The 25604-nt window shown below is 45.4% G+C and overlaps 3 protein-coding genes across 5 annotated transcripts in view; 2 read left to right on the top strand and 1 right to left on the bottom strand.

Moving 5' to 3' along the window:
• Window positions 1-4751, top strand: part of TMEM179B (transmembrane protein 179B) — a 33464-nt gene extending 28713 nt beyond the window's left edge. Inside the window, exons 4-5 of the mRNA XM_030219521.1 lie at window positions 2097-2175; window positions 2798-4751. Coding sequence (XP_030075381.1) covers window positions 2097-2175; window positions 2798-2962 — 244 coding nt within the window. The 3' untranslated portion in view covers window positions 2963-4751. The remainder of the gene's footprint in view (window positions 1-2096; window positions 2176-2797) is intronic.
• Window positions 4752-5059: 308 nt separating this feature from the next.
• Window positions 5060-25540, bottom strand: ZBTB3 (zinc finger and BTB domain containing 3). 3 transcript variants are annotated; one of them, XR_003943855.1, is made up of 3 exons: window positions 25438-25540; window positions 15150-17894; window positions 5060-5070 (listed from the first exon to the last, which is right to left on the bottom strand). XR_003943855.1 is itself a non-coding variant. In XM_030219519.1 (2 exons), exon 2 carries the CDS (start codon window positions 17846-17848, stop codon window positions 16475-16477), a length of 1374 nt encoding a protein of 457 aa, XP_030075379.1. In that variant the 5' UTR covers window positions 17849-17894; window positions 25438-25540; the 3' UTR covers window positions 14196-16474. The 3 variants fall into 3 exon arrangements, 2 of the variants coding, with proteins under 2 accessions (XP_030075379.1, XP_030075380.1); XM_030219519.1 differs by lacking the exon at window positions 5060-5070 and having other exon boundaries at window positions 14196-17894; XM_030219520.1 differs by lacking the exon at window positions 5060-5070 and having other exon boundaries at window positions 14196-17894; window positions 25443-25540.
• Window positions 10335-25604, top strand: part of LOC115480684 (phospholipase D3-like) — a 72764-nt gene continuing 57494 nt past the window's right edge. The window contains exon 1 of the mRNA XM_030219515.1: window positions 10335-10372. The gene's annotated coding sequence lies outside the window, so the exon portion shown is untranslated. The remainder of the gene's footprint in view (window positions 10373-25604) is intronic.

Genomic DNA, 25604 nt, shown 5'->3' with positions numbered 1-25604 from the left:
GACACAACAGATATGAAGGCAAATTTCTGAACTGGAAAGTTATCTCAAGAAGTCAGACTCAGCATGTAGCAATACTAGAAAAACTGAAACTTACATGCAAAATATCACAGATGCACATTTCCAAAAGCTGACATATTCCAATTAATAAATTCTGAATTAAAAAATGTTTTCTACCTTTGTTGTCTGATCATTTAGTTTTTCTATTTGCGTTGGTCCCAGTGTCTTCTGTTTTATGCAGTGTCTTCTTTCTATTTGATATTTTTTCACTCACCATGTCCACCATCCTCCTGTGTCCTTATGTTTTCTGCCCCTGCCCTCCCATCATCCATGTCCAGCAATTTCCTCTCTCCCCTCCATCCATCCATCTCCTGATGTCCAGCAATTTCCTCTGTCCCCTTCCCTCCAGCAATGGTCTCCCTGCCCTCCCTCAGCTCCCCAAAAGCCCTCCGAATCCTCTCCATTCCCCCCTCCCCTCCCACCCATGGCCAGCGAGTCTCCCTGCCCTCCCTCAGTTCCCCAAAAGCCCTCCGAATCCTCTCCGTCCCCCCCCTCCCCTCCCACCCATGGCCAGCGAGTCTCCCTGCCCTCCCTCAGCTCCCCAAAAGCCCTCCGAATCCTCTCCGTTCCCCCCTCCCCTCCCACCCATGGCCAGCGAGTCTCCCTGCCCTCCCTAAGTTCCCCAAAAGCCCTCCGAATCCTCTCTGTTCCCCCCTCCCCTCCCATCCATGGCCAGCGAGTCTCCCTGCCCTCCCTAAGTTCCCCAAAAGCCCTCCGAGTCCTCTCCGTCCCCCCGCACACGAACCTGGCCTTTTTCTTTCAGTAGCAGCGAGCGACGTGAAGGCACTGCAACGCTCGCCAGCTTCATGTTCTCCCTTTCCTCTTCACACAGTGTTCGTCTCGCCTTCGCGGAAACAGGAAATACGTCATCGTAAAGGCGGGACGGACACAGTGAAGAGGAAAGGGAGAACTTGAAGCAGTGTCTTCACGTCGGTCGCTGCTTAAACAAAAAGGACAGGTTAAAAACATTTGTGGGGGGGGACGGGGGACGGACGGACGGACGGAACTGAGGGGGGAACGGAGGAGGAGCGGAGGAAGTCTGACGGGTCGGGCGAGGGAGGGAAGGAGGAATGCCACGACTCGGGGTGCACCATTCCTGGGTGGGCCTTGGGCTTAAGTGGGTGGGCCTAGGCCCACCCGTGCCTACGCCCCTGTTTAATAGTAATGGGGAACTTTGTAAGTCTTAAGTGCTTTGAAAATGATCCCCATACATACTCAACCACAGGGACCCCCAGCTGTAGCTTAGGCTTTGGACATCGGTCCTAAACAAAAAAATCCTAACCAGCTGCACTGCATCCACTGGAGGCAGACAGATACTGACTAGCTCCAGGCTTCACCATCTTATACTGGTGATATCACTGGAGCTTGTTTTTTCTCTGCCTCTGTTTGTTGGGGTATATAACTTACTGGTTTGAATTGGTCTAGTTAAAGGCAAGTTTTCACTTTTGTTATTGTAAGACAAAGAGCAAAATGCACCCACAAAAATACAAAACCTAGTGTTTCATTAACTTTAGTCTAAATGTTATGTTGTGTTGTTCACAACCTCGGCCTTTCAGGATTTCCCCATTGAATATGCATGAGATCTATTTGCATTCAGTGGGGGAACTCCTGAAACCCCAAATGGATTGCATCCTTGAGCACTAAGGCTGGACAACCCAGCAACTGAAAGACATCAATAACATGTTTCTGGCCTTTGTGCATTTTGCAACAGTGATTTTGGGTCTTGGGGCCCATGGTTGACCTTCACACAAAGCCTGAGCCCAATTACTTTGCTTGAACAAAGTCATGCCTCTGGCTGGACAGGTTTTCAAAAGCATTCATGCTTGATTTTAAGCTCTACAAAAAATTGGACCCTCCCCCCCCCCCCCCCCCCCCCCGCCCACATACACAAGGTAGCAAAATTGTAAAACAAATTATAAAACGAAACCATTTTCTCTGTCTCTTAAAGATTTTGGATGGTGCCCAGCTTGCTAAGTATTTTTCCACCCCTGTTGTAAAATGTGCAGATCTTGGTGACTTAGAGAAATTTTTGTCTTCAGGTGTGCTGAGGCTCAGGACTCAGGCTGGGTTGTTCCATACGATGGTTCCAAGTTTTACACAAATCTTTACAGCGCTGAGGTCAGTGTCTGCCGCTGGCAGAGGGACAAAGGGAGGGAGGGTGGATGGCCGAGAGCTGGTGATGAACCGTGTTTTGTGTGTGTTATGTATAGATACAATGTGACTGTAAGCAGTGTACTGTGTACAATGAGGATAGAAAGATACACAAGCCCACGTTCAAAAACCCACCGAGCAACTAAGATAACTGGATATCTTTATCTAGATTCAGTGGCATTAACTGCTTACCAGTGTTGCTGAAGTTATCTGAATAAAATGATCCTTCCGTTTGGCTAAGTGAAGTTACCTGGTTAACTTTAGCTGGATTTTGTTGTATATTAGAGTAAAATGGTAAAGTAAAACTGCTCCCTTTTGCATTTGGTGCATGTGGTGATTTTTGCCTGGACAAAGTGAACCAGCCCATGGGGGAAGGGGTGGCGGGGCAGTGCTGTAACAGCAAGATTTGACTTTCTAGCAAATCTTTCAAATGCCTTGCAGTACTTTTATAATCGCTCTGTGATTGTTTGGTACACTGTTTACATCAGTGGAACTTTTTAACTAGTAACTGCACTCCCTCTGGTGTGTCATTTTATTTATCCTAAGTAACTGAATGGTAGCTTTTTGTTTATTTTCCCCCATATACTAGTCGGCTGCCTGGGTGAATTTCTGCTTCTGGATTGTGGTTGTGGTTCTGCTTTCGGTACAGAGGAGGCTGTCTTCCCGTCTGGCCCCCTTTCAGCCACTGTCTGGCATGGACCCGGAGTGGACAACCAGTGAAACAGAGGCAATCATTGGACCCCAGCGATCCTGAGCGGGGACCAATTATGATTGAGTGCAAGAGACACTGCACCGGGATAGTGGGTGAGCGTAAGTGAACCTGGATGTGAAAGAAGAACCTCTTTTAGGGGATTGAAAAGCTGAGGGTGCCTGACTCAACAGGAGCTCTCTGGAACTGGAAAAGCTAGTCTTCAGCAGAATTCAGAGACTACATGTGCCAAGATATTTTTAGTTGAGGTACAGAATGTGCACTCGAATTGTTTAGTGCTAGGGAGCCAAGGCTAAACATGGAAGAATTACCAGGCTGTGCCCAGTTCTGGTGCCATAGGGGGTGCTGTCAGGCCCTCCCCTACATACTGCTGCTTCTGGCTGTTTTATCTTCATCTGTTTTCTGTCCCTTCTCTGACTATTGAAGTTTTACACAAGGCAGAAAGGTAGAACCTTCTTGCAACAATGTTTCTACAGACAAATAGTCCTATGGGTGAGAGGGAGTAGTTAGCTAGTTTTTTTTTTTAGTTTGAAGGAAAGTGGGTGCATGCTCAGTTGTTGAATCCTGGCTACCTCACCTAATAAGCCCATGCATTATCCCCCACACACTCTCTTTTACACACCAGGGCTTTCATGGCTTGCAGATTATAGTTCACCCTGTACCACCATCAATACAAATGCCTTAATTCTTTCTAGCAACACACAGGTAGCAGGAAATACTACTAGGACTACACCTCCCATGAGGTCTTACAGTATTTTCATGAGTATGGCCAGTCTATGCTTCTGCTTCTCTCCTTTGCTCAGGTGGCTTGTAGGGACTCTGTTATCACAGTAAAAGATTTACCTTTACTGCCTTTGATTATACAGGGAGACAGTGGCTTTCTTCTTGGCAGAGCTCTGGGACATTGTTACACTGTGTTTGGAGTAGGCTTCTCCGCCTGAAATGCCAAACAAGCTTCTAGTGTAGAGTTGCATTTCAGTAAGAAATGGAAGGGTATTGTTATTGTTTCTGGTTAATAATGGAGACTAGATTTCTTTATTAACACACTATTTCAAGCCTTTCTTCTCGATGCAGGAAATGAGCTTTCTTTATATACTAATAAAATTACACTCGATTTCATTCATGCAGAGATGTTGATCCCTGGCCATGACACCACAGGAGTGGGAGGAGTCTGCACTATGTCAGTGGGATATACATGTGTGTAATGGAGACTCCCATTTTATTTGTATGTATCCTATAGCTTAACAAAAACAAGGGTATGAAACTGGAGGGCTATAAACTAGTCAGGTTTTCAAGTTGTGTGAAATAAAATTCACTGCTCGCACCATATACAAAACATACCTCTAATGAATATGCATGAGATCTTGAGAAGCAATCCTGTAATCCTCCAGGATTGGAATTGCACACTCCCGACATAACATGTGCCATGCTCCGATGAAAGGTCCATTACGCCCACCATCCTAGCTTTCCCAATCCAGGTCACAAGGCCCAAGGAGCTCCTTTCTTATCTCTCATATATGCAATATTTTTCCAGGCTGCGTGGTTAGTAATGGTTTATGGACTTGTCTAAACCCCTTTTAAATCCAGCCATGCTATTTACTTTCAGCATATCTCTCACTTAAAAAAATATATAATAATTGTATGTTTTGAGGATTTCAACATGTTGACCAGTGAATTCTAATATTTATTAACAATCTACTGCTTTTTTACAGAAAAGATAAATCAGCATACCACTGAACTCAAATAAATACATTGGCAAAATAACCAAAGTACAGAATATAAACCACAGTTAATGAACCACCTGCTAAGTAAATACCAAATCTCATATTGTGTACCTATGGTTTGAATTGTTTTTCTCTATTTGCATCACCGGGCCCTTGGCCACATTGAAGTTTCAGCTGCCATTTAGACACCCAACCTTGCACTATCCTTCTGTAACACTTTCCAATTGCTGGTGCTTTACTTCACTCTTGTTTCCAGGTCATTTCTAAATACTGTATATTAAGATCTGGTTCCAGTACTGATCCCTGGGATATATTACTATTCACCTCTCTCCCCTTGGAAAATGGACCTATTTAGTCACTTTTCCCTGTTTATCTTTTAACCAGTTAGCAGTCCTCAATAGGACATTGCTACCTATCCCAGAACAGGGACTGTTAATGGTGGACTTCATCTTAGAGGACTAGACCTCTGCCAGAGTTGACTCACTTGAGCCTAAGGCCGAGTATGTAGCTTTCTCTAGTCTGCTATTCCTGTAAGACAAAATGAGGACAGACCTCACTGCAAGTGGGAAGATGGTTTATTCTGGAAAATATATTCTTAGGATACGATTAGACCCTCACTTAAGGGGTCCTTTTACTAACGTGTACTAATGGATTCTGCGCATGCTGATGATGCCCATTATATTCCTATGGGCATCTTATCATTTAGTGACCCTTAGTAAAAGGACCCCTAGGTCTGTAAGAATATCCTAATGGTTAAGGCAGTGGGTTGATTCTCACTGTGTGGAGTGGAGGAGTGGCCTAATGCTTAGTGCAGCGGGCTTTAATCCTGGTACCCTGTGTTCAATTCCCACTGCAGCTCCTTGTGACCTTAGGCAAGTCATTTAACCCTCTATTGACCCAGGTACAAAAAAACAAAACTTAGATTGTGAGCCTCTCTAGGGACAGAGAGAGTACTGTGGTTCCTTCTAATCCTGAGCAACTCACTTAACCTTCCACTGCCCAAGGTACAAAAACTTTGATTATGAGCCCACTAGGGACAGAGAAAGTACCCCTATAGCCTATGTAAAAGTGCTTTGGTTGTGCCACAGAAATGCAGTATATCAGATCCATGGCCCCTTCCCCCCCCCCCCCCTCCACACACCTTAACTGTCAAAATCAGCATAGCAACCCCCTCCCTGCCCCTGCAAAGCTGCAGTATGAAATGTTAGAAGGAAGGGGTCATGTATTTGACATACTGCCTTTTTTTAATCAAATTAAGACTACACTTCAAGCATATAACACTTGATGTAGACAATCATGATTAACAAAGTAGATATCAATCAGGGAATTAAAAAAGTGCTACTCAGACCACAATAAGGAGACCCAAAATTAGAAAATCCCTGAAGGTGGGAGAGAGAAAAAATGGAAAAGGACAAATGAACTAAGGAAGGCAAAAGTACTTCTGAATTAAATATAGCCTCAAATAACCCTGAAATCTACAGTGACTTACTAAATGAAATTCCAGCCATTTAGCATACAAAAGAAACTTCAAGTGCTCTGGTTCATAGAACATATCTTATTTAGGAAATAACCACCACACATTTAAAAGGAAAATGCAACTGAAAAGTACCATATACTCAGAAATGTTCTCCTCCATTTTTGTGTAGTTTTTGCCATGGAGCTATTTAAAAAAACAAAACAATTTTAATACATGATCTCAATCGTGAGGGAATACAAATGTCACAATAAGAGAAGGCTGATGGCCAGCTTCAATAGCAGACTGTTCCAAAAAGTCCACTAAGTCCAAACTATGAAAGATCAGCAACATTTTGTAGATTAACGACTGTTGGACCACTTGCTGCAATTTCTTGTTGATCTCTAGCTTTTACTTAGAAAAAGAAAGTAAACAATCTTTTGGAATATGCAAAATTTGTTCTATACACTTTTTAAACAAAATCTGAGGTGACATCAAAGGGTGTTTGTGAAAATGAAGAAATGAATTGTATTCTCCATATTTTTCCTATGGATTATGTCCTTATCTTTAATCAACGCCACTTGAACTTTATGAGGTTCAGCAGTCTGGTCTTCCGAAGTGTCCAAGCTTTGCTGAGATTCTTTTGTGTCTTTAGCAACCCATTCCAAAGAGGAACATGTAGAAAAAGTAACAGCTAAGATGGCCCACAACAAAGGACATGGTGACAGTAAAGTTTCACTAAAGGAGGAATAATCAAACTAGGCTCAGAAATTTTACCAGCAACAGTGGGAGGAGTGACATGAGCAGCAATATATAACCTTACTGTGGTACCCAAAGTAGCTTACATAATATAGACAGTGATGTGATCATGTCACCCCTCTACTGAAAAAGAACATTGGCTGCCAATATCTGCAAGAATGCCATACAAGATTATAACTCTGGTTTACAACACTCTTACTTTAGGTTTTCTTCTATTTTTATTAGGTGGGATGACACTCTCAGGGGCATTTTCGAAAGAGAAGGGCGCCCATCTTTTGACACAAATCGGAGATGGGTGTCCTTCGCTCAGGGTCGCCCAAAGTGGCATAATCGAAAGCCGATTTTGGGTGCCCTCAACTGCAGTCCGTCACGGGGTCGACCAAAGTTCACGGGGGGGTGTCGGAGGTGGGACTAGGGCATGCTTAAGAAATGGGCGTCCTCGGCCGATAATGGAACAAAGAAGGGCGTCCCTGACGAGCATTTGGTCGACTTGGTCCATTTTTTTTCACGACCAAGCCTCAAAAAGATGCCCAAACTGACCAGATGACCACCCCTTACTCCCACCCTAAAAAAAAAAAATTTAAAAATATTTTTTGCCAGCCTCAAATGTTATACCTAGCTCCCTGACAGCAGTATGCAGGTCCCTGGAGCAGTTTTAGTGGGTGCCATGCACTTCAGAAAGGTGGACCCAGGCCCATCCCCTCCCTTACCTGTTACACTTGTGCTGGTAAATGTGAGCCCTTCAAAACCCACTGTACCCACATGTAGGTGCCCCCCTTAGGGCTATGGTAGTGGTGTACAGTTGTGGGGAGTGGGTTTTGGGGGGCTCAGCACCGAAGGTAAGGAAGCTATGCACCTGGGAGCAATTTGTGAAGTCCACTGCAGTGCCCCCTAGGGTGCCCGGTTGGTGTCTTAGCATGTGAGGGGGACCAGTGCACTACGAATGCTGGCTCCTCCCATGACCAAATGCCTTGGATTTGGTCATTTTTGAGATGGGTGTCCTCGATTCCCATTATGGCCGAAAACCGGGGACGACCATCTCAACATTTAGGTCGACCATCTCTAAGGTCGACCTAAATGTTGAGATTTGGGTGTCCCTGACCGTATTATCAAAATGAAAGGTGGACGCCCATCTTGTTTCGATAATACAAGTTTCCCTGCCCCTTTGCTGGGACGCCCTTAGAGATGGGTGTCCCCGTTCGATTATGCCCCTTCACGTCAACTGCCTCTTTCTTTGTGATCTTCTCAAGATCACTTATTAACTGTCCATCTTATTGCCAAATTTGTTTCAAATCTGTACATTCTGCAATTTTTGGTGAGCTGGGTCCCAAACTTTAGAACAACCTGCCACTGAAGCTACCAATCAAACCACCTTAATTTAATGTAAATTGAAGGGCTTCCTTTTTAGACAATCATTTGATAACTAGGCATGTAAGGGCCTACACATGTGTAGCATGCATCAAATTGGCATTACCGTCCAGCTAGCGTGTGCACCTGGCAGTAATTCTGAGTTTGGTGCGCGCCAAAAACCTGTGGTAGAAGATAATTTTCTATTTCCTACCACGGGGACGTTCCCGGCGGTAATCAACAATTGGCATGCGCTACACTGTTACTGCACAGTAACGTGTGAGCCCTTACCGCTAAGTCAATAGATGGCATTAAGGGCTCAAGCCATGAATAGACACACGCTGGTTTTAATTTTGCCGCATGTCCATTTCTTCCCCCCAAACCCCCCTTTTTTTCCAGACATGGTGGAGAAATGGTCCAGCACTCGTCCAATACATGCGTCCACACTACTGCAGGTTACTTTTTGGTGTGCCTTTGTGAAAGGGACCATATGTTTTGCTTAGGTAGGGTTGTTGGATTCTATAAATACCTAATACGAACACTAGTCCATCTATGTTTTCTGCTTCTCTGCTTTTAGAGTGTAATTTCCTTTCTTTAATCTTTTGTTTTATTGTAAACTGCTGAAATGGTAATCGCCGATAGGTAATCTATGAGAATGGAAAGTTGGTATGTCCTCTGGCCCTAGTGGGCTCACAATCTAGGTTTTTGTATCTGGGGCAATGGAGGGTTAAGTGACTTGCCAAGGGTTACAAGGAACCACAGTGGGAATCAAACTTGGTTCCCAGCTCACTGCTCTAACTCCACAAACACAGGCACTGGTTGAAGCGGGTCTGGCAGATTCTACAGGGAATCTAAGGGACTAGGGGGGTTCAGCTGACATCAGTTGATTGTTTTAGAGTAGGTTGCTGTGAAGGAATTAAACTAGCATCTGTTTCTGGCTGGCAGGTGTTGCAGGGCAGAGATGAGGCTAGATGCCTGTGCAGTGGCCACACTTACTGGCGGATACTTAAGGATCCATGTTCAGCATAGTTTAAACAGGGAAGAGAGGCTTTTGCCTGCTTAAACCATGCTGAGTGGGCTGGGAGCAGATATGCTTGACTACACAGCCCTTAGGAACTAACTATCTTAAATAATAAACTTACCCTAATAACCGATTGGCTTCAATCCTTTAAACTCAGATTAAATCCTGACAAATCTTGTGGTCTTTTAATAGAAAGAAAGGGTCATTCTGCTCCTGTCGTCCCAGTCTCTTTCAAAGGATCAGTACTCAGAATTCTCACACACTCTTTTGTTATAAATTGCTGCCTTAGATTATTTTAATTCCCTGTTATACAGTTCATGAGTCAAAGAAATTTGTCAGCTCTAGCTTGTCCAAAACATGGCAAACAACACTGGTTCTAAGAAATATCACCCGCTTCCTTCGAGAACAACAGTGGCTACCAATTACACAAAAAATGTCCTTTAAGATCCTCTCTCTAGTTCATAAAACCCACTATTCAGGCACTCCCTCCTACCTCTTCTGTCTACTTATACCTTATTGATCCTCCAGAAATCTCAGATCCACACCCGCTGATCACCTTATACTATCCCTGAGTCTTTTTGACTCCGTTCAACCAAAGATATTCAGGCCCCGATGCTCAAAGCATTACAGCACCGGAACAGTGCCAAAAAACAACTCCCTAATGCGCAATGCTAATGAGATGCAAACATACGTGAGCTCTTGTGCAGCTTAGGAAGCTGTTTTCCTGGGGCATGCGCATAACAGCTGCACGGTAAGCAAACCTCTTGTGCTCATGCCCAGTTTAGGAGCAAAAACGTCAAAGGTGGGAGAAGGAGGAGCTGCGGGTTGCAGTTTGCCACCTTCCACGAAGCTGGCTTGATCCCTTCCTTTTTGGGATTCTTTCGCCTTAGATTAATGTGGTCTGGGGCAGGAAAGAGCAAGTGCAGTCAAATGTTGCTGGACCAAGCTGGAGAGGGAGGGTGGTCCAGGCTGAAGCGGGAGGAAACTGTGGTGAGGCTCAGGAGCAAGAGATAAAAGCCAGGAAACAGACCCTGCAGAACTTGAAACGTGCAGTTTGTTTTAACCATCGGTCTCCTGGATGGATTTATATCTCATACTTGCCAGCCTGCTTACCTAACATCAGCTCTGAGCTGGCGTAAGGTTCCCGGCAGGTAAGAGCGCTCTTATTCTAGCCATTCTTTGAGCATCAGAGTGAATCGAAAATGACCCACTTTAATTGTGATTAGAATGCCACTTGCGCTATCCTTTGGCACAGTCACTGCTAGAGCCCTCTTGAGCATTCAGCAATCGCAAATGTGGGCACTACTTTGGCAATAATGGCCTCTAGCACCCGAATTTGCTTCTGAATGTGGGGGTCTCGGTGTTGTTGGCCCCACCTTATGGAATGCCTTTCCCCTGGCTTATGCCTTCAACACTCTTTTACGTAGTTTAAATCTGACCTCAAAACTTTCCTCTTTAGAGATGCCTTTCAACTATAACTACCTCAGCCCACAAGTGAGAAGAATCCATGCCAAGCAATGTCTCAGATCTGTTTAAACCATCTTTCCCCCTACCCTGTCTCGGGTTGTAGTAGTTTATCTCTATCTTTAACAATCTTTTAGAAATTGCAAGCTGCTCTGAAGGTCTCTAGAGGGCGGTAAATCAAATAATAAATTTGAAATTTTAACCGGGCAGTGCCAGTGAAGATCAGCTCTAACCGAGTAATAAAAAAGCAGCCACTATAGGGGAAGTCTCTGGGCAAAGTCAGGAAGGAGATGGGAGGTGTGTGGTTACTGGTGATCTACAGTGCCCGCATAGCTGAGCGTCCTACTACAACCACACCAATAGCTGTCTTAGTTGTGGGTGTTTAGCTAATAGGGTGCCGACACTGAATATCAGCCAGCATCCACATAAGTTCCGAAATACAGCCTGTGCTCTCCCACACCCCATTCTGGAGCCCCCCCCCCAGAAGCATCCACCCACCTGTAGGCTCCCCTGTGAGTCTACCACTGGAGGTTGCAGGAGCTATTTTGAGGATGAAGCTGGAAGGAGCAAGTGTGGATCACTCCTGCCCAGAAGGGATAATAAAGTAGCCAGAGAGGACCTTCAGGTGTATGGGTAGGGGCATATCAGGCGGTCCAGAATGTGGCTGGGGGGAGGGTGGAAGCGCTGGAATGGCACTGAGGGCCTGATGCACAAAGCTGACTGCTTGCAACGTTTGCTTTAGACTGGTTGTAGCCAGTCTAAAGCAAATGTTATTTAGCATCTACTGCACAAAGGGGTTCTACATCTCTGTCACCATTCCCCGTAGGAGCTATCGATAACCCTATGCAAATATATAACAAGCTCTTCTGTACTAAAATGAGCATTTCGACTGATGAGACATTTCCATGCACTGAGCACTTACCTTTTAACATGCAAAACCTAATGGCAGGTCTTGAGCTGTCCTTAAGTTTTGCACAATATCCCTGGTGGTCTAGTACCCCCCCCCCCCCCCAAACTCAAAAAAACTCTGTGGTGGTCTAATGACCCCCTTCCCCTCTCCATACCTCATGTTAGTGTTGGAGGCAGGAGCAACGCCTACTCCCTCCTGCCTCTAGGCCTGCCCGTCTCAAAATGGCCCAGCCCCTGCGCACTGCCTTTTTGAGAAGGGCAGGCCCAGAGACAGGAGGGAGTAGGCGTTGTTCCTGCCCGCCTGCATCAAATTCTCACAAGACGTATGGTGAGGTCACTATACCACCACAGAGCTTTTGAGTTATGTAGGGGAGGGAGGAGGGAGTGCTAACAGCGATTTTTTAGAGGTGGTGGGAAGTCTGCTGGACCACTAAGGAGGTTTAGGGGGTCTAATCATCGCGCGATGTCCCCACAACAGCTATGCCTACGGCTTGGACCCCTTTACTGACCAATGATCAAAACACAGTGTGCATATAATTTGCATGCTGTTAAGTGTTCAACATTGGTCAGTAATTCTGTCTTTTCTTCGTGTTTTTTTTGTTGTTGTTACATTTGTATCCCGCGCTTTCCCACTCATGGCAGGCTCAATGCGGCTTACATGGGGCAATGGAGGGTTAAGTGACTTGCCCAGAGTCAAAAGGAGCTGCCTGTGCCTGAAGTGGGAATCAAACTCAGTTCCTCAGTTCCCCAGGACCAAAGTCCACCACCCTAACCACTAGGCCACTCCTCCACTCACAATTAAATTGTGAAGCGCTGCATACGACTGGTAGCGCTATAGAAATGATTTGTAGTAGTAATTCCAACTCGGTGTTCAGCCAGTGTTTCTGGAATTTTGTGCATAAGGATCTGAGTCCTCTGGGGGGGGAGGGGGAGGAGACAACCAGAAAGAAAAGAAGTTACACAGTCCCTCAGGTGGCTCCTGACTGATTTATTCAACCTGGACCTGTGTAAGTGCCGGCAGCTAGAACAAGTCCATTCATACCCAGATATTTAATGCCACTGCCCAGACATGGGTGGCATTGACTATCTGGGTCAAATTTAGCCCCCGACAGTCAGCTCCTAGCTAAATAGTGACTGGTTAAATTTGTTAGAAAACTTTGTAGGAACACAGGGGAAGGAAGAAGGGGGACCTTTTGATACTTATTTATCCAAGGTGCCACAGTAGAAAGAAGAAAGTGACAGAATTAAGTGAAGAAGGAGACATCTTACTTGTGGTCCTACTCTTACAATTGGTGACTGGAATCTGCCCTTAACAGGAAGAACTGTGCAGTGTGGGTCTGTCTCGGTTACACAGCCGCAATACATGCAGATGGCTTGCTTCTTATCCATTGTATTAGAATTGCCTCTTTGAGTCAAATACAAACAAAGGTGGAGTAAGCATGTAAGTGCCTGGCACTGCCTCATACAGAGCTCAGCAGCAAGGTGGGGATGAGACTACAGAGGGGTCACTGCCACTCCTAAACTGCATGGCACAGAAACAAATGCAGTAGCGCTATAGAAATGATAAGTAGTAGTAGTGCAAAGAATGATACCTTGTCTTGTTTTCCAACATTTTCAACTTTACACTTAACATTTTTCTGCGAAAAAATGTGCATAAATCCAAGGGCACCTGCCCCAACAGTGTCAACCCTGGCCTCACTTAGTACAAGTGTGGCAACCTTTCTCATGCTTCCTGCTGGCATTTTCTGGTTTATTTTAGACATGTTAACACCAACACCAAGAAAACACCCTGCAAAATTGCGAGTGAGCCCTTGCCGCCATTCTTGCATCCACTATCCAGTATATCCGCCACTGTGGGATAAAAGTATCCAAGCATTCTTAGTTTAGCGTAGAAACTCGACTGCCCTCAGTGTAGGAGACACAAAATAGTACTAAAGGAACTTCTCTCAACATTAGTACATGACGAGCTGTGATTGCAAGGCTTCTCTCCATGGTCCTTGGCTGTGCACATGAACTTTGGGCCTGGAAAGGAAGATTGGCAGGGTGTGTAGGTTCTGACAGCAAGAGGGGCATGATTATCTAGCGTAAGTTCCTCGCATAGACTCAACATATTTAAAAAAAAAAATCTGAAAGCAGCGGGACAGCCTGGGTAGTGCTGCTTTTTAGGAAGAACAGAGCTGGTTATAAACATTGGTTCCAATAAGTATTAGGCTACCTAATACACATATGTTTTAGATCGATGGAAACAGAACAAAATCCCTCGCACAAATGAAACAAACAAGCAAAACACAGTGAAGGTGACACCAAAGAATGAGCTAGATGATGTATAGTTCATGCAAAAGTTTAATTCAAACAACCAACAGACTCGACACAAATCATGTTTCGGCCACAAAGGCCTGCCTCAGGAGTCTCTTCAGAATGGATGCGTTCAACACTCTAGTCCTCTATAGCATTTAATGTCAATATAGCTTTACATATAAAGTGTGATCGCTAAAACCGTCACAGCCACTGTGTCTATGACAGCTTTAGCGATCACACTGTATATGTAAAGCTATATTGACATTAAATGCTATAGAGGACTAGAGTGTTGAACGCATCCATTCTGAAGAGACTCCTGAGGCAGACCTTTGTGGCCGAAACACGATTCGTGTTGAGTCCATTGGATGTTTGAAATAAACTTCTGCATGAACTATACATCTAGCTCATACTTTGGTGTCACCTGTGCTGTATTTGGCTCTGTATTGGTCCTGTACTAGTGAGCAGACATCACTCATTCTTCAATATAAACTTTCACAGATAATTTTTAATAGTTAGTTGAAAAATCTTTTAAATACAAACTAACCAATTCTGTTTACTGTACCATCAAGAAAGATCACAGAAAGAGAATGAAACCCAAATATTTCAGAAAACAGACAACTATCATCCTGGCAGAAAATCAAGGCAAGCAGATCATAGTGACAACCCTTTTGAGAATTTCACCCCCCCCCTTCCCCTCCAAAGCTCTTGTATTCTGTGAAATCCCCAACAGAGACAGCGTAGAGAGATCCCATCAGGCTGAATAATTAGCGTTAACTGATTTTACACTACTTGTGCAATCTCCTATAAATAGAGCCACCACCACCTCTCCAATCAGATGTCCCCTTTGGCCCCATATCTGCCCTAAAGAACTTAAACAATTAAAGTGAAGTCGTGTGGTCAGGAAAGTGGAGAGCAGCCTGCTATCAGCCATTTGCTCCAGCAATATCTTTCATTAAGCAATGGAACCCTACTAATATTGTGGAACCTCTCTTTTGATGGATTTTGCCACCCTCCTCTACCCTGGTACTCATCACCCTTTCAATATCCACTCACTACCAAGCATACTAACCTCCCCCCAGCCCAATGTTGTGGCATAGCTGGAGCACATTTTTTAAATGAAACAACAAGAATCTTCTATTTCTGTTTTCAGATGAATGAAGTATTTTCATATAGGAATATTGTTAAAGTCTTTGGAGCATTGTTATAATTTTGAGATACACATTTTTTGGGGGATCTGAGATACGACCTTGAATGAACCATATATTGGTAAATGGCTGTTTGAAAAACAGTTAATTTTTTGATACATCAGTTTTGTTTGATGAGTGTGGATTTTGTTTGGCTAATGATTTATATTTGAAAGGTTGAACCTAAAGCCTATTGGCTCATGTGGAGTAAAAGACTCAGTGTCACTATTATCACATTTCCAATACACTGATTTTGATAGTTTGAATTTTGTTTCAGGTTTTGTGGATATACCAACTTCCCTATCCCCCACACCACCGATAAGCCTCCACTTCCAACTATTAAAATTATTAATTAGAACTGGCAGCATCAAAAAATCATCACGTTACCTCAACATTGTAGAGCTGGCCCTTACCTAGTATGACTGACCAGAACAGTTGACTAGCACTGCCGGTATAACACTTAAAACAATCCAAACTGGAAGGAGCAGGATATTAAAAAGGGCCAATTTCAAAACAAAATTCATGCATACTTTCACTATGAAGCTTGGGGCAGGTGCAAGGTATCCTTGCATTTTTGCACATTTTGTCTGCAGAAAAATGTTAAGTGTAAAGTTGAAAATGCCATCTGCACTTATTATTTTCCTTCTCCAACTTAAATGCTTCTCCAGAAACACATCCCTTCAGTACAGCTAAAAGGATGGAAACTGTGGAAAACTGCATGTTGGCACATCAAGGGGAGGAGAGGAGTGATTTTCAGACAGCCAATTAATATGGGGAACACATTTTGTTTTACATAAATAAAAGCCCTATGAAAGTTGCTCTCCCAGGCTCAGGAACTGCTCTGTCTAATGGGGGTTAATGCTACTGGAAGCTAACCATGTTTGCTTCAATGATTGCGGAACAAAAGCCCTGGGTTCTAGCCAGACTGCTCAGAATAGCATCAGCATCTTGTTTAGTTTACACTTCAAGGTTCATCATAAAATCACCAATATTGTCATCTGCAGTAAATATGTGAAGATTAAACAGGGTTCAAATGACTCCAAATGGTTAGCCAAAGCAGTCTTTTCATCTTACTGTTTCGTTTTGTTTCAGATCACCAAAATGGAGCCAGCTAAATATTACCTTCTTTCCTCTCCTCCGCATGAACAGTTGGAATATTCTTTTCTGGAAGAGGGAGGGAGAGCAGGAAGGTGGGTTGGCCTAAGACAACAGCATTCTGCCTTTTCGATCTTGCTGGGCTGCTTTGTCCTTCTGGACAAGCCCCACCTGCAGAAGCACTGCTGTTACTCAGCAATCTACCTGCCAGAGGCAGACACAGACAAATTTCATCCAACTTAAAAAATCAGTGTACGAAAAAAGCCAGAGAGAGAGCTTCACAGAGCCCCAAGGCTTATTACCTTACAAGGGACTCTCCTCCAAGTCTGATTTAGGTTTTTTAATTGCCAAGTCCTCATTATGGGCTTTGCGAATATGCCTGTACAAGTCCCCAGACTGTGTGTAACTCCTCATGCAGTAGCGGCACTCGTACGGGCGCTCTCGTGTGTGTACGGTGGCATGGCGTCTCAACGTGTATGAGCAGGAAAAAGTCTTACCACATGTCTTGCAGGTAGGAACATCGTCTGTGAACACACCAAAATTGGGGTGCCCCTCATAATCCTGCAAATATATTTGCTCATGCAGTGGGGGTGTCACCATACTGGCATAGGACTGCGTCCCTGGTACGGAGATCATGTGATATGGGAGGTGTTCCTGGGCCAGGAACCCTTCCTGTGAAGGTACCTCGTCCATGGCTGTGCTTTGTTCAAAACTCTCCACTTGCCTTCCACAGCTGCCTCCTGATGCCCCCTCCCCCCCAGGAGGCTGGAAGATGTTCTCAACCCTCATCTCCATATTCCTGTAGCGCAGTTGCTCGGCTGCATCCGTCTCCTCGTCAGAAATTACGATGGCTTCCACTTTAACCTTAATGGGCTCAGGCTCAATCCCCTTCGGATAAAATTCTGGGTGGGGTGGCTTGGGCTCTGCTGCTGGGCCCTCGGTAGCGGTGTCTGCAGCGGGTGGCATTTCCTCTGAGTTGGCAGGAGGAAAGTAATTGGGGGGCACGGTTTCAGTGGAGCTGCTAGGGCTGGAGAGTGAGACCTCTGGCATGGTAGGAAAAGACGTTTGTGTGACTGGAACCTGTGGAGAATCCACTTCCATGCCAGGCTGTGTCGTGTCTGCTGCGTCAGCCGTCAGCACCACTGGCTCTGCTTTCTCTGGAGAGCAGGTGCTTCTGGCCTCCTCCTTCTGTCTTTTCAGTGCCTCACAGGACTGCTGCTCCTGGCTCTGACTCTTGTACCTGGAGGTGCTGGGCAACATCTCCAAGCTTTCCGCTGGCTCCTCTTCTCGTTTGGTGCTATCAGCCTCAGTCATGGCTCGTGCTTGCAGCTTCTTTTTGCACACCTTAACTATGTCATTCATGTGCAGGTAGCTGGCTGCAGCCAGAACATCTTCCACAGGGGTACAGTGGAAGGAGAGCATGCCCTCATACATAAATTCCAAGAGGAGACCAAAGGCTTGTGCTGTGACAATCTCACTGTTGATAAATACCAAGTCTCTCTTGTCCAGGCGCTCCTTATAGAACATGTGAAAGAAAGTGCTGCAGGAGGCTAGGACTGCCCGGTGAGCAAGGAACTGGGTGGTACCGACGAGCACGGTACAGTCGCACAGGAAACCCTGGTGCCTCTGATCACGCAGGCTCTGCAGCAGCTGTTTGCTGTGGTCAGGAAACTCCATTGTGGACAGACACCTTCAGAAGTTCAGAGCAACAGCCAGCATGCCTCTGCCAGACAGAAAGAGAGAGAGAGAGTAGAATTCAACAGCAGACAAGCTCAAACCTTCATAATCCTTTGGCTAGAAAATTCAACAAACCCCATATCAAAATTGTTCTAGCATGTGGTTTTCAACATCTAGCCTGACCAAAACTAGTGGGGACCATTGCTGGGTTCTTGAGTACCAGGATTAAAAGTGGTGAGTTAAAAGCAAGAGGGGCATAGGGTCCTGGGGTAACAGATGAGAGGACTCCTGGAGCCTTACTGTAAGATCCCTCCAACAGTGTTAGATTTTAAACAGGATTTAACAGAAAGCCAAATTATAGCCCCAAACCCCCCCAGGGGGAAAGGGAGGAAAATATCTCAAGCCCTGAAATAATACTGTCTTGTGTTAACAAGGAGGGATGGAGGAAGATGCTGCACGGAATGATGTCATACGGCTCCCAAATGCCAGCAGCGACACTGTGGCTCAGCAGTCTGTGGCTGGATTGGGGTTATTTTTGGGAGTGCTTCCCCCTCCCCCCAGTGCCATCAAACCTTTGCTAACAACTTTATTACCACAACCTGTACCCAAACATTGTATGTCATAGCTTTCCCCCTTTTTCTGAATTGTGAACACCTTCACAGCAGAGATGTCAAGTCCCACTCATTAGGAGTGTCACACTCATTTGAAGGCTCTCTCACTGTCAGTCTAATGCTCTTTCAGCCCACTTGGGGGGTGGGGTTTGCCTATAGCAGCGTTTCCCAACTTCTTCAAGCCAAGTACCCCCTAAGTCAAATAAATTTCAACCAAGTACCCATGACCTCTGATCAGCTCTGGCACATCATGTACATTTGAAAAACGAACAGATTTTAATTTAAAAAATATATATTTTTCTGTCTTTGTTGTCCGGTCATTTTATTTTTCTAGTCATGTTGGTCTCAATATCTGGTTTGTGCTTTCTTCTGTCTTCTCTTAACTCTCTTGCCAAGGTCTTTAGTCCAGCTGACACTTCTCTTTCCATTTCCATCATCCATGTCCCTTTTCTGTATTCCTTTCTTTCCCCATATCTCCTGTGTCTCTCTCCCCCCTGCCATGTAGCATCTCCTCTGTAGGTGTGTTTCTCTCCCCCTAGCCTGCAGCATCTCTTCTTTTTGTGTGTCTCCCAAGCCATGCAGCACCTTCTTCTTTTTTGTATGTGTCTCTCTCCCCCCAACCATGCAGCATCGTGTGTGTGTCCCCAGCCATGCAGCATCTTCTCTGTGTGCATTTCTCCCCCTCCCCTCAAGCTCTCTTCTCTGTATCACCCCTGCCATGCAGCATCTCCTCTCTGTATCCCCCCATCACCATCTTCTTGCTGTATCTCCCCCCCCCCCATCACCATTCAGCATCTTATTTCTGTCTCTCCCTCCTGCCATGCCATCCAGCATTTCCTCTCGTCTCCCGTCCCACTCCCCACCATCCAACATATCCTCTCTGTCTCTTCCCTCCTCCCACCATCAGCCCTCTTTCTCCCCTTCTTGCCCTAGCCATCCAGGATCTTCTCTGCTTCTCTTTCTTTCTCTCTCACTTTCCTCCACCCAACATCACCCCTCTGCCATCCAGTATTGGCTTTCTCTCTTCCTTCATCCAATACTGCCCCCTCTGTCCTGCTCCTGCCACCATTCAGCATTGTCCCATTTCTCTCTCTTCCCCCCCATTTCCAACAACACCCCTCTGTCTCTCTTCCCTTCCACAACTGTCCTAGCTCTCTTTCCTCCCATCTCCCACTACTGGAAGAGAGATGAGGTGATTCTGGTAGTGGCATCACCTCATCTCTCTTCCCCTTATCCCACCATCCAGCATTGCCCCATCTCTCTGTTCCCCTACCCATCTCCCTCCATTACCTCATCCCTTTATCAACACCTCTATCCACCCTGTCGCTCACCTACTCACCACTGCCCCTTCCCCCTCCGCCACATGCTCGTTGGCCGGGCTGCTTCCTTCCCAAGCCTGCACTGGCACTAAGAAATAGAAACTATATCCTTCCCCTCCCGCTGCCTCTCTGACTGCAAGCAAACCGAAATGAGGCACTGTGTTACAACCTTGTGCATGATGCTGGCAGCTCAGGTGGGTCCTGCCCTTTCAAAACAGGAAATTACATCATAGGGGGCAGGACCCACCTGAGCTGCCAGCAATGCACACAAGGTTATGGTCTTGCACTTCATTTTGGTTTTCTTGAAGCCACGAAGCACGGGAGGCAGCAGGTGAGCAAATGGGTAGGCGGAAGGGAGGGGAAGGATGCAGTTTCTATTTGTTCTTGCTGCTGTAGACATGGGAAGGCAGCAGTCCGGCCAGTAAGCATATGGTGGCAGGGAAGGGATGGCAGCACTTGGGCACTGTGTGCTGCATACTTCCTGCTAATGTTTCTTGGGGTATGTGTACCATGTGTTGGGGACCTATAGCCTATCGTATGCAGACAACAGGGCAAAACCAAGAGGATTCAAATTTTTGGGTTGATCTTGGAGATATGTCAAAGCTAGTCAAGTCACTTACAATAAACACTCTACAAATGATTCTGATAGCAAACAAGATATTGATAGAAGGGGCACAGTTGGGAAATCTCTGGGTTTCAACACAAAGACTCGTGAATTCTATTTATGTTGAGCATTTGTTATAGTGCCATTCTCCAGGCATATTTCAATTACTGGCACACTAGAGATGTATCTTTGGGTGCTGTGGACTTGATGTCATTGTGCCACGGTGATATATGAAAGCTCCACTTGCCCCAGCACTTACTGCATGGTCATTTACTGGCCATTTAAAACAATAGGCCTTTTTACCAGCAGTGGTAAAAGGTGGCCTCAGTGTGCGGCAATCTCACATAATGATGCCATCTTTTACTGCCATTTGATAAAAAGGACCCTTAGTCAGGCCAAGGCCCCAGTAGCCCACACCATTCTGCTACCCCTTTCCTGCCCCTAGGAGCCAACTGAGTCATTCTAGTCAATTGTTTTGGGAAGCAGCAAAAGGTACAACAGCAGCTGCTCTGAAACAAAAAAGGAGAGGAAGAGAGACTGAAAGGGAAGAGTGATGAAAAAACTGCCGGGGAGGGGGTAGAGGGGAGCAGAGAGAAATGTGTGATCGAAACTATCTTTTCTTGACACAACTTAGGGATCTTAATCCCTGGGAAATATTTTCCAGGCAGTGAAAACAACAAACAAAAATGTAACAGAAACTGTGTGAACCTTTATTCTGTAAAGCTATGGACATCAAACCAAAATAGCTCATAGAAGTCTGAAAGGAAACACTGTTCTTTTCCCAGTCCTAATCCCTGGGTGTTGCTAGTGGTGGTGCCCTTCTCCTGTTCTCTTTGATTTTGTACTATACCGTCTTTCCCTCCTGGGAATTATTATTAATAGAATCTATATTTTTGTTGTCTGTTATAACATTCATGCCTTATTACAATTAGCTTTAATCTAATTACTGATTGTATTACTTTTCCTATTGGTAAGACAGTAGCTAAAGGTTTACCTGTGGTGGGGTTTTTTTTTTTAAACCAAGACTAGGGGATCCTTTTACTAAGCTGTGGTATCAATTAGTGTGCGCTAAATGCTAAGAAGCCCATTTTATTCCTTAGTAAAAGGAGCCCTAGGTGAAGGCCAAAACATTTGGCTCAACTAGATACCTTACAGCTGTGTTTATACTTTAGTATATGGTTCATTATTTACAACCTGGCAAGGCCTCGTTTTTCCTGACTTAAATGAATACTTTTTTTTTCTAATACATTCTTTACTTCTAATAAGTTTTGTTCTCACACATCAATGCTAATTGCTGTCACAATTATTTAGTCGGCTCCCATAATAACAAAGTCCCATACTGTCTGATAATTAACACTCCAAATGCAGTTGACAGCTCTAATACACTGGACCACAACCCATCTCCCAAATTCCATGGTACTCCAGTGGACCGTACCCCCCCCCCCCCCACAACTGACACCGGTGGTCTAGTGACCTCCCTCCCCTCCAAAATTCCCTGGTGGTCCAGTAGACTGTACACACCCCCACAACTGACCCTGGTGGTCTAGCTACCTCTCCTCCATCCTCGGTGCCCAGCCCCTGCCCGGTGCACTCTACTACTACTACTATTTAGCATTTCTATAGCGCTACAAGGCGTACGCAGCGCTACACATAGAAGAAGGAAAGTCCCTGCTCAAAGAGCTTACAATCTAATAGACAAAAAATAAAGTAAACAAATCAAATCAATTAATGTGTACAGGAAGGAGGAGAGGAGGGTAGGTGGAGGTGAGTGGTTACGAGTCAAAAGCAATGTTAAAGAGGTGGGCTTTCAATCTAGATTTAAAGGTGGCCAAGGATGGGGCAAGACGTAGGGGCTCAGGAAGTTTATTCCAGGCGTAGGGTGCAGCGAGACAGAAGGCGCGACGTCTGGAGTTGGCAGTAGTGGAGAAGGGAACAGATAAGAAGGATTTATCCATGGAGCGGAGTGCACGGGAAGGGGTGTAGGGAAGGACGAGTGTGGAGAGATACTGGGGAGCAGCAGAGTGAGTTCATTTATAGGTTAGTAGAAGAAGTTTGAACAGGATGTGAAAACGGATAGGGAGCCAGTGAAGCGACTTGAGGAGAGGGGTAGTATGAGTAAAGCGACCCTGGCGGAAGACGAGACGGGCAGCAGAGTTTTGAACCGACTGGAGAGGGGAGAGGTGACTAAGTGGGAGGCCAGCAAGAAGCAGACTGCAGTAGTCTAAATGAGAGGTGACAAGGATGTGGATGAGGGTTTTGGTAGAGAGCTCGGAAAGAAAGGGGCAGATTTTACGGATGTTGTAAAGAAAGAAACGACAGGTCTTGGCGATCTGCTGGATATGAGCAGAGAAGGAGAGAGAAGAGTCAAAGATGACTTCAAGGTTTCGAGCTGAGGAGACAGGGAGAATGAGAGAGCCTCAACAGAAATAGAAAACGGGGAGAGTGGGGAGGTGGGTTTGGGGGGGAAAATGATAAGCTCGGTTTTGGTCATGTTTAATTTCAGGTGGCGTTGAGACATCCAGACAGCAATGCCAGACAAGCACGCTGAAACTTTGGTTTGGATGCAAGGTGAGATATCAGGAGTAGAAAGGTAGATTTGGGAGTCATCAGCATAGAGATGGTAGGAAAAGCCATGGGATGAGATTAATGAGCCAAGGGAAGAAGTGTAGATAGAAAAGAGGAGGGGACCAAGAACAGAACCCTGAGGTACGCCGACAGGCAGCGGGATAGAAGTAGAAGAGGATCCACCAGAGTGAACACTGAAGGTGCAGAGGGAGAGGTAGGAAGAGAACCAGGAAAGGACAGAGCCCTGGAATCCAAGTGAGGACAGGGTATCGAGGAGTATCGATGATTTCATCAAAATCTGAGATGGTGAGGTGGGGACGACCTTTAAAATTGGTCCACTTGACACGGAATGACTCCTATAGCACCTTTATAAATAGGGTTAAAATGAATGCTCTTTGTTTTTTTCCAGCATTGACCTAGATATAGTTATAAAATTACCCCATATCTGTGTGTTCACTTTTATTGCCTTAGGTTTATTATGAATTAATAGGGATGTGAAAAATCCTGTTTTAGAAGGTTTACTTTCCCCCTGACTAGCAACTAGATTAAATTTGGGCTCTCGGCGTTTGGAATAAGCATGAAGTCAAGACAGTTGGTGTGGACTGAACATGTATACTCTGGAGGAAAGGAGAAACAGGGGTGATATGATACAGACGTTCAAATATTTGAAAGGTATTAATCTGCAAACGAATCTTTTCCGGAGATGGGAAGGCGGTAGAATGAGAGGACATGAAATGAGATTGAAGGGGGGCAGACTCAGGAAAGATGTCAGGAAGTATTTTTTCACGGAGAGAGTAGTGGATGCTTGGAAAACGGTAACGGAATTCAAACATGCGTGGGATAAACATAAAGGAATCCTGTTCAGAAGGAATGGATCCTAAGGAATTTAGCCAAGATTGGGTGGCAGAACCGGTGGCGGGAGGTGGAGATGGTGCTGGGCAGACTTATACGGTCTGTGCCAGAGCCGGTGGTTGGGAGGGCCGGACTGGTGGTTGGGAGGCGGGGATAGTGCTGGGCAGACTTATACGGTCTGTGCCAGAACCGGTGGTGGGAGGCGGGGCTGGTGGTTGGGAGGCAGGGATAGTGCTGGGCAGACTTATACGGTCTGTGCCCTGAAAAGGACAGGTACAAATCAAGGTAAGGTATACACAAAAAGTAGCACATGTGAGTTTATCTTGTTGGGCAGACTGGATGGACCGTGCAGGTCTTTTCCTGCCGTCATCTACTATGTTACTATGAGTGTGTTTAGCCCCACCCGGTGCATCCAACTTTTAATTTTTTTTTTTTTAAGTGGACAGTTGCTAGACCACCAGGTCAGTTGCTTGGGAGGGTGTGCAGTCCACTGGACCACCAGGAAATTTTGTCAGAGGGTGTGAGGGGGGTCTGGGATCCACCAGACCACCACCTGCATGGAAAGGAAAAGGTAGGGAGCACAAACAGGCAGCCTTTGTAGCTGCCTGCTTGTGTTTCCTTCCTCTTCCAACAGCTCCAGAGCAGCCTAAAAATTTAGCTCATTAGGACTGTGCATCACCAGCAATACTCATTGAAATACTAATAAACTCATCTGCAAAGGGTTCTAGGTGGCTGCTAACAGCACATGCTAGAGCCATAGAAAACCCTTTTATGCATGGCTCGCTAAATAACATTTGCTTTAGACTGGCTAGAACCAGTGTAAAGCAACTGTTAACAGCACAGTAAGCTTTGTGCATAAGTATGTAAGTACATAAGTATTGCCATACTGGGAAAGACCAAAGGTCCATCGAGCCCAGCATCCTGTTTCCAACAGTGGCCAATCCAAGTCACAAATACCCGGCAAGATCCCAAAAATGTACAAAACATTTTATACTGCTTATCCCAGAAATAGTGGTTTAGAAGAAGAAAATACAACCTGAAGCACTGCTTCTTTCCAGCTTTGAACAGCAGCAAGGGATGAGAAATGGGTGGATGTGGAAGGAAATATAGGGTATAGACTTCTGTGATTCCACAAGGGCCATTTAGTGTTATCAACTTACCCCACATCGATTCATTCAATCCTGTTTTTTTCTCCATTGCATGAATGAAGTTGTAATTCTGTTTGTCCCATTGCTATCCCCAAGACAATCAGAACTAAAATATGATGAATGCAATAAGGTAAAAACCAGGACTAGATGAACCAGTTCAAACATAATAAATGACAGAGTAAAAAGAACAATCCTCCCATCCAGTCTGCCTCTTTATTCTGTACAGTGCTGTTCTTCCTTAAATAAAATCACAAGTACCAGCAGACCCTCAGTCAGAGGAGCGTTTTCAGTCCTAGGACCTCTAGCAAAGGACACATGTTGCAGAAAAAAAACTGGGCTCTTCATATCAGCACATGTATGCAGCACTGGCCTAATCAGAAATTAATGTTTCTGGAGCAGGGACAATATTTAACATGGGTGAGCATTAGGCACCCCGTTTCCTCTTCCCTGCCTTCTGCCAGTCCCCCAACAAAATTAAAACAAAACCTACCTTACCAGGCAAGGGTCCCCGCCAATTGAAGAAATACGGAGCCCGGTGAGAGACAGAACACAGCAATCAGCAGCAGCACATTGGGCCACTGACGGCCGGCGCTGCGAGCATGCTCCGATCTGGCGGGCCGAACCGAGCATGCTCGCGCGGTGCCGGCGTCGTCAGTG

This window comes from Microcaecilia unicolor, chromosome 11 (assembly GCF_901765095.1).
Source record: "Microcaecilia unicolor chromosome 11, aMicUni1.1, whole genome shotgun sequence".
Lineage (NCBI taxonomy): Eukaryota > Metazoa > Chordata > Amphibia > Gymnophiona > Siphonopidae > Microcaecilia > Microcaecilia unicolor.
Note: the sequence above shows the minus strand (reverse complement) of the source record. Positions and strands in the feature narration are given on the sequence as shown.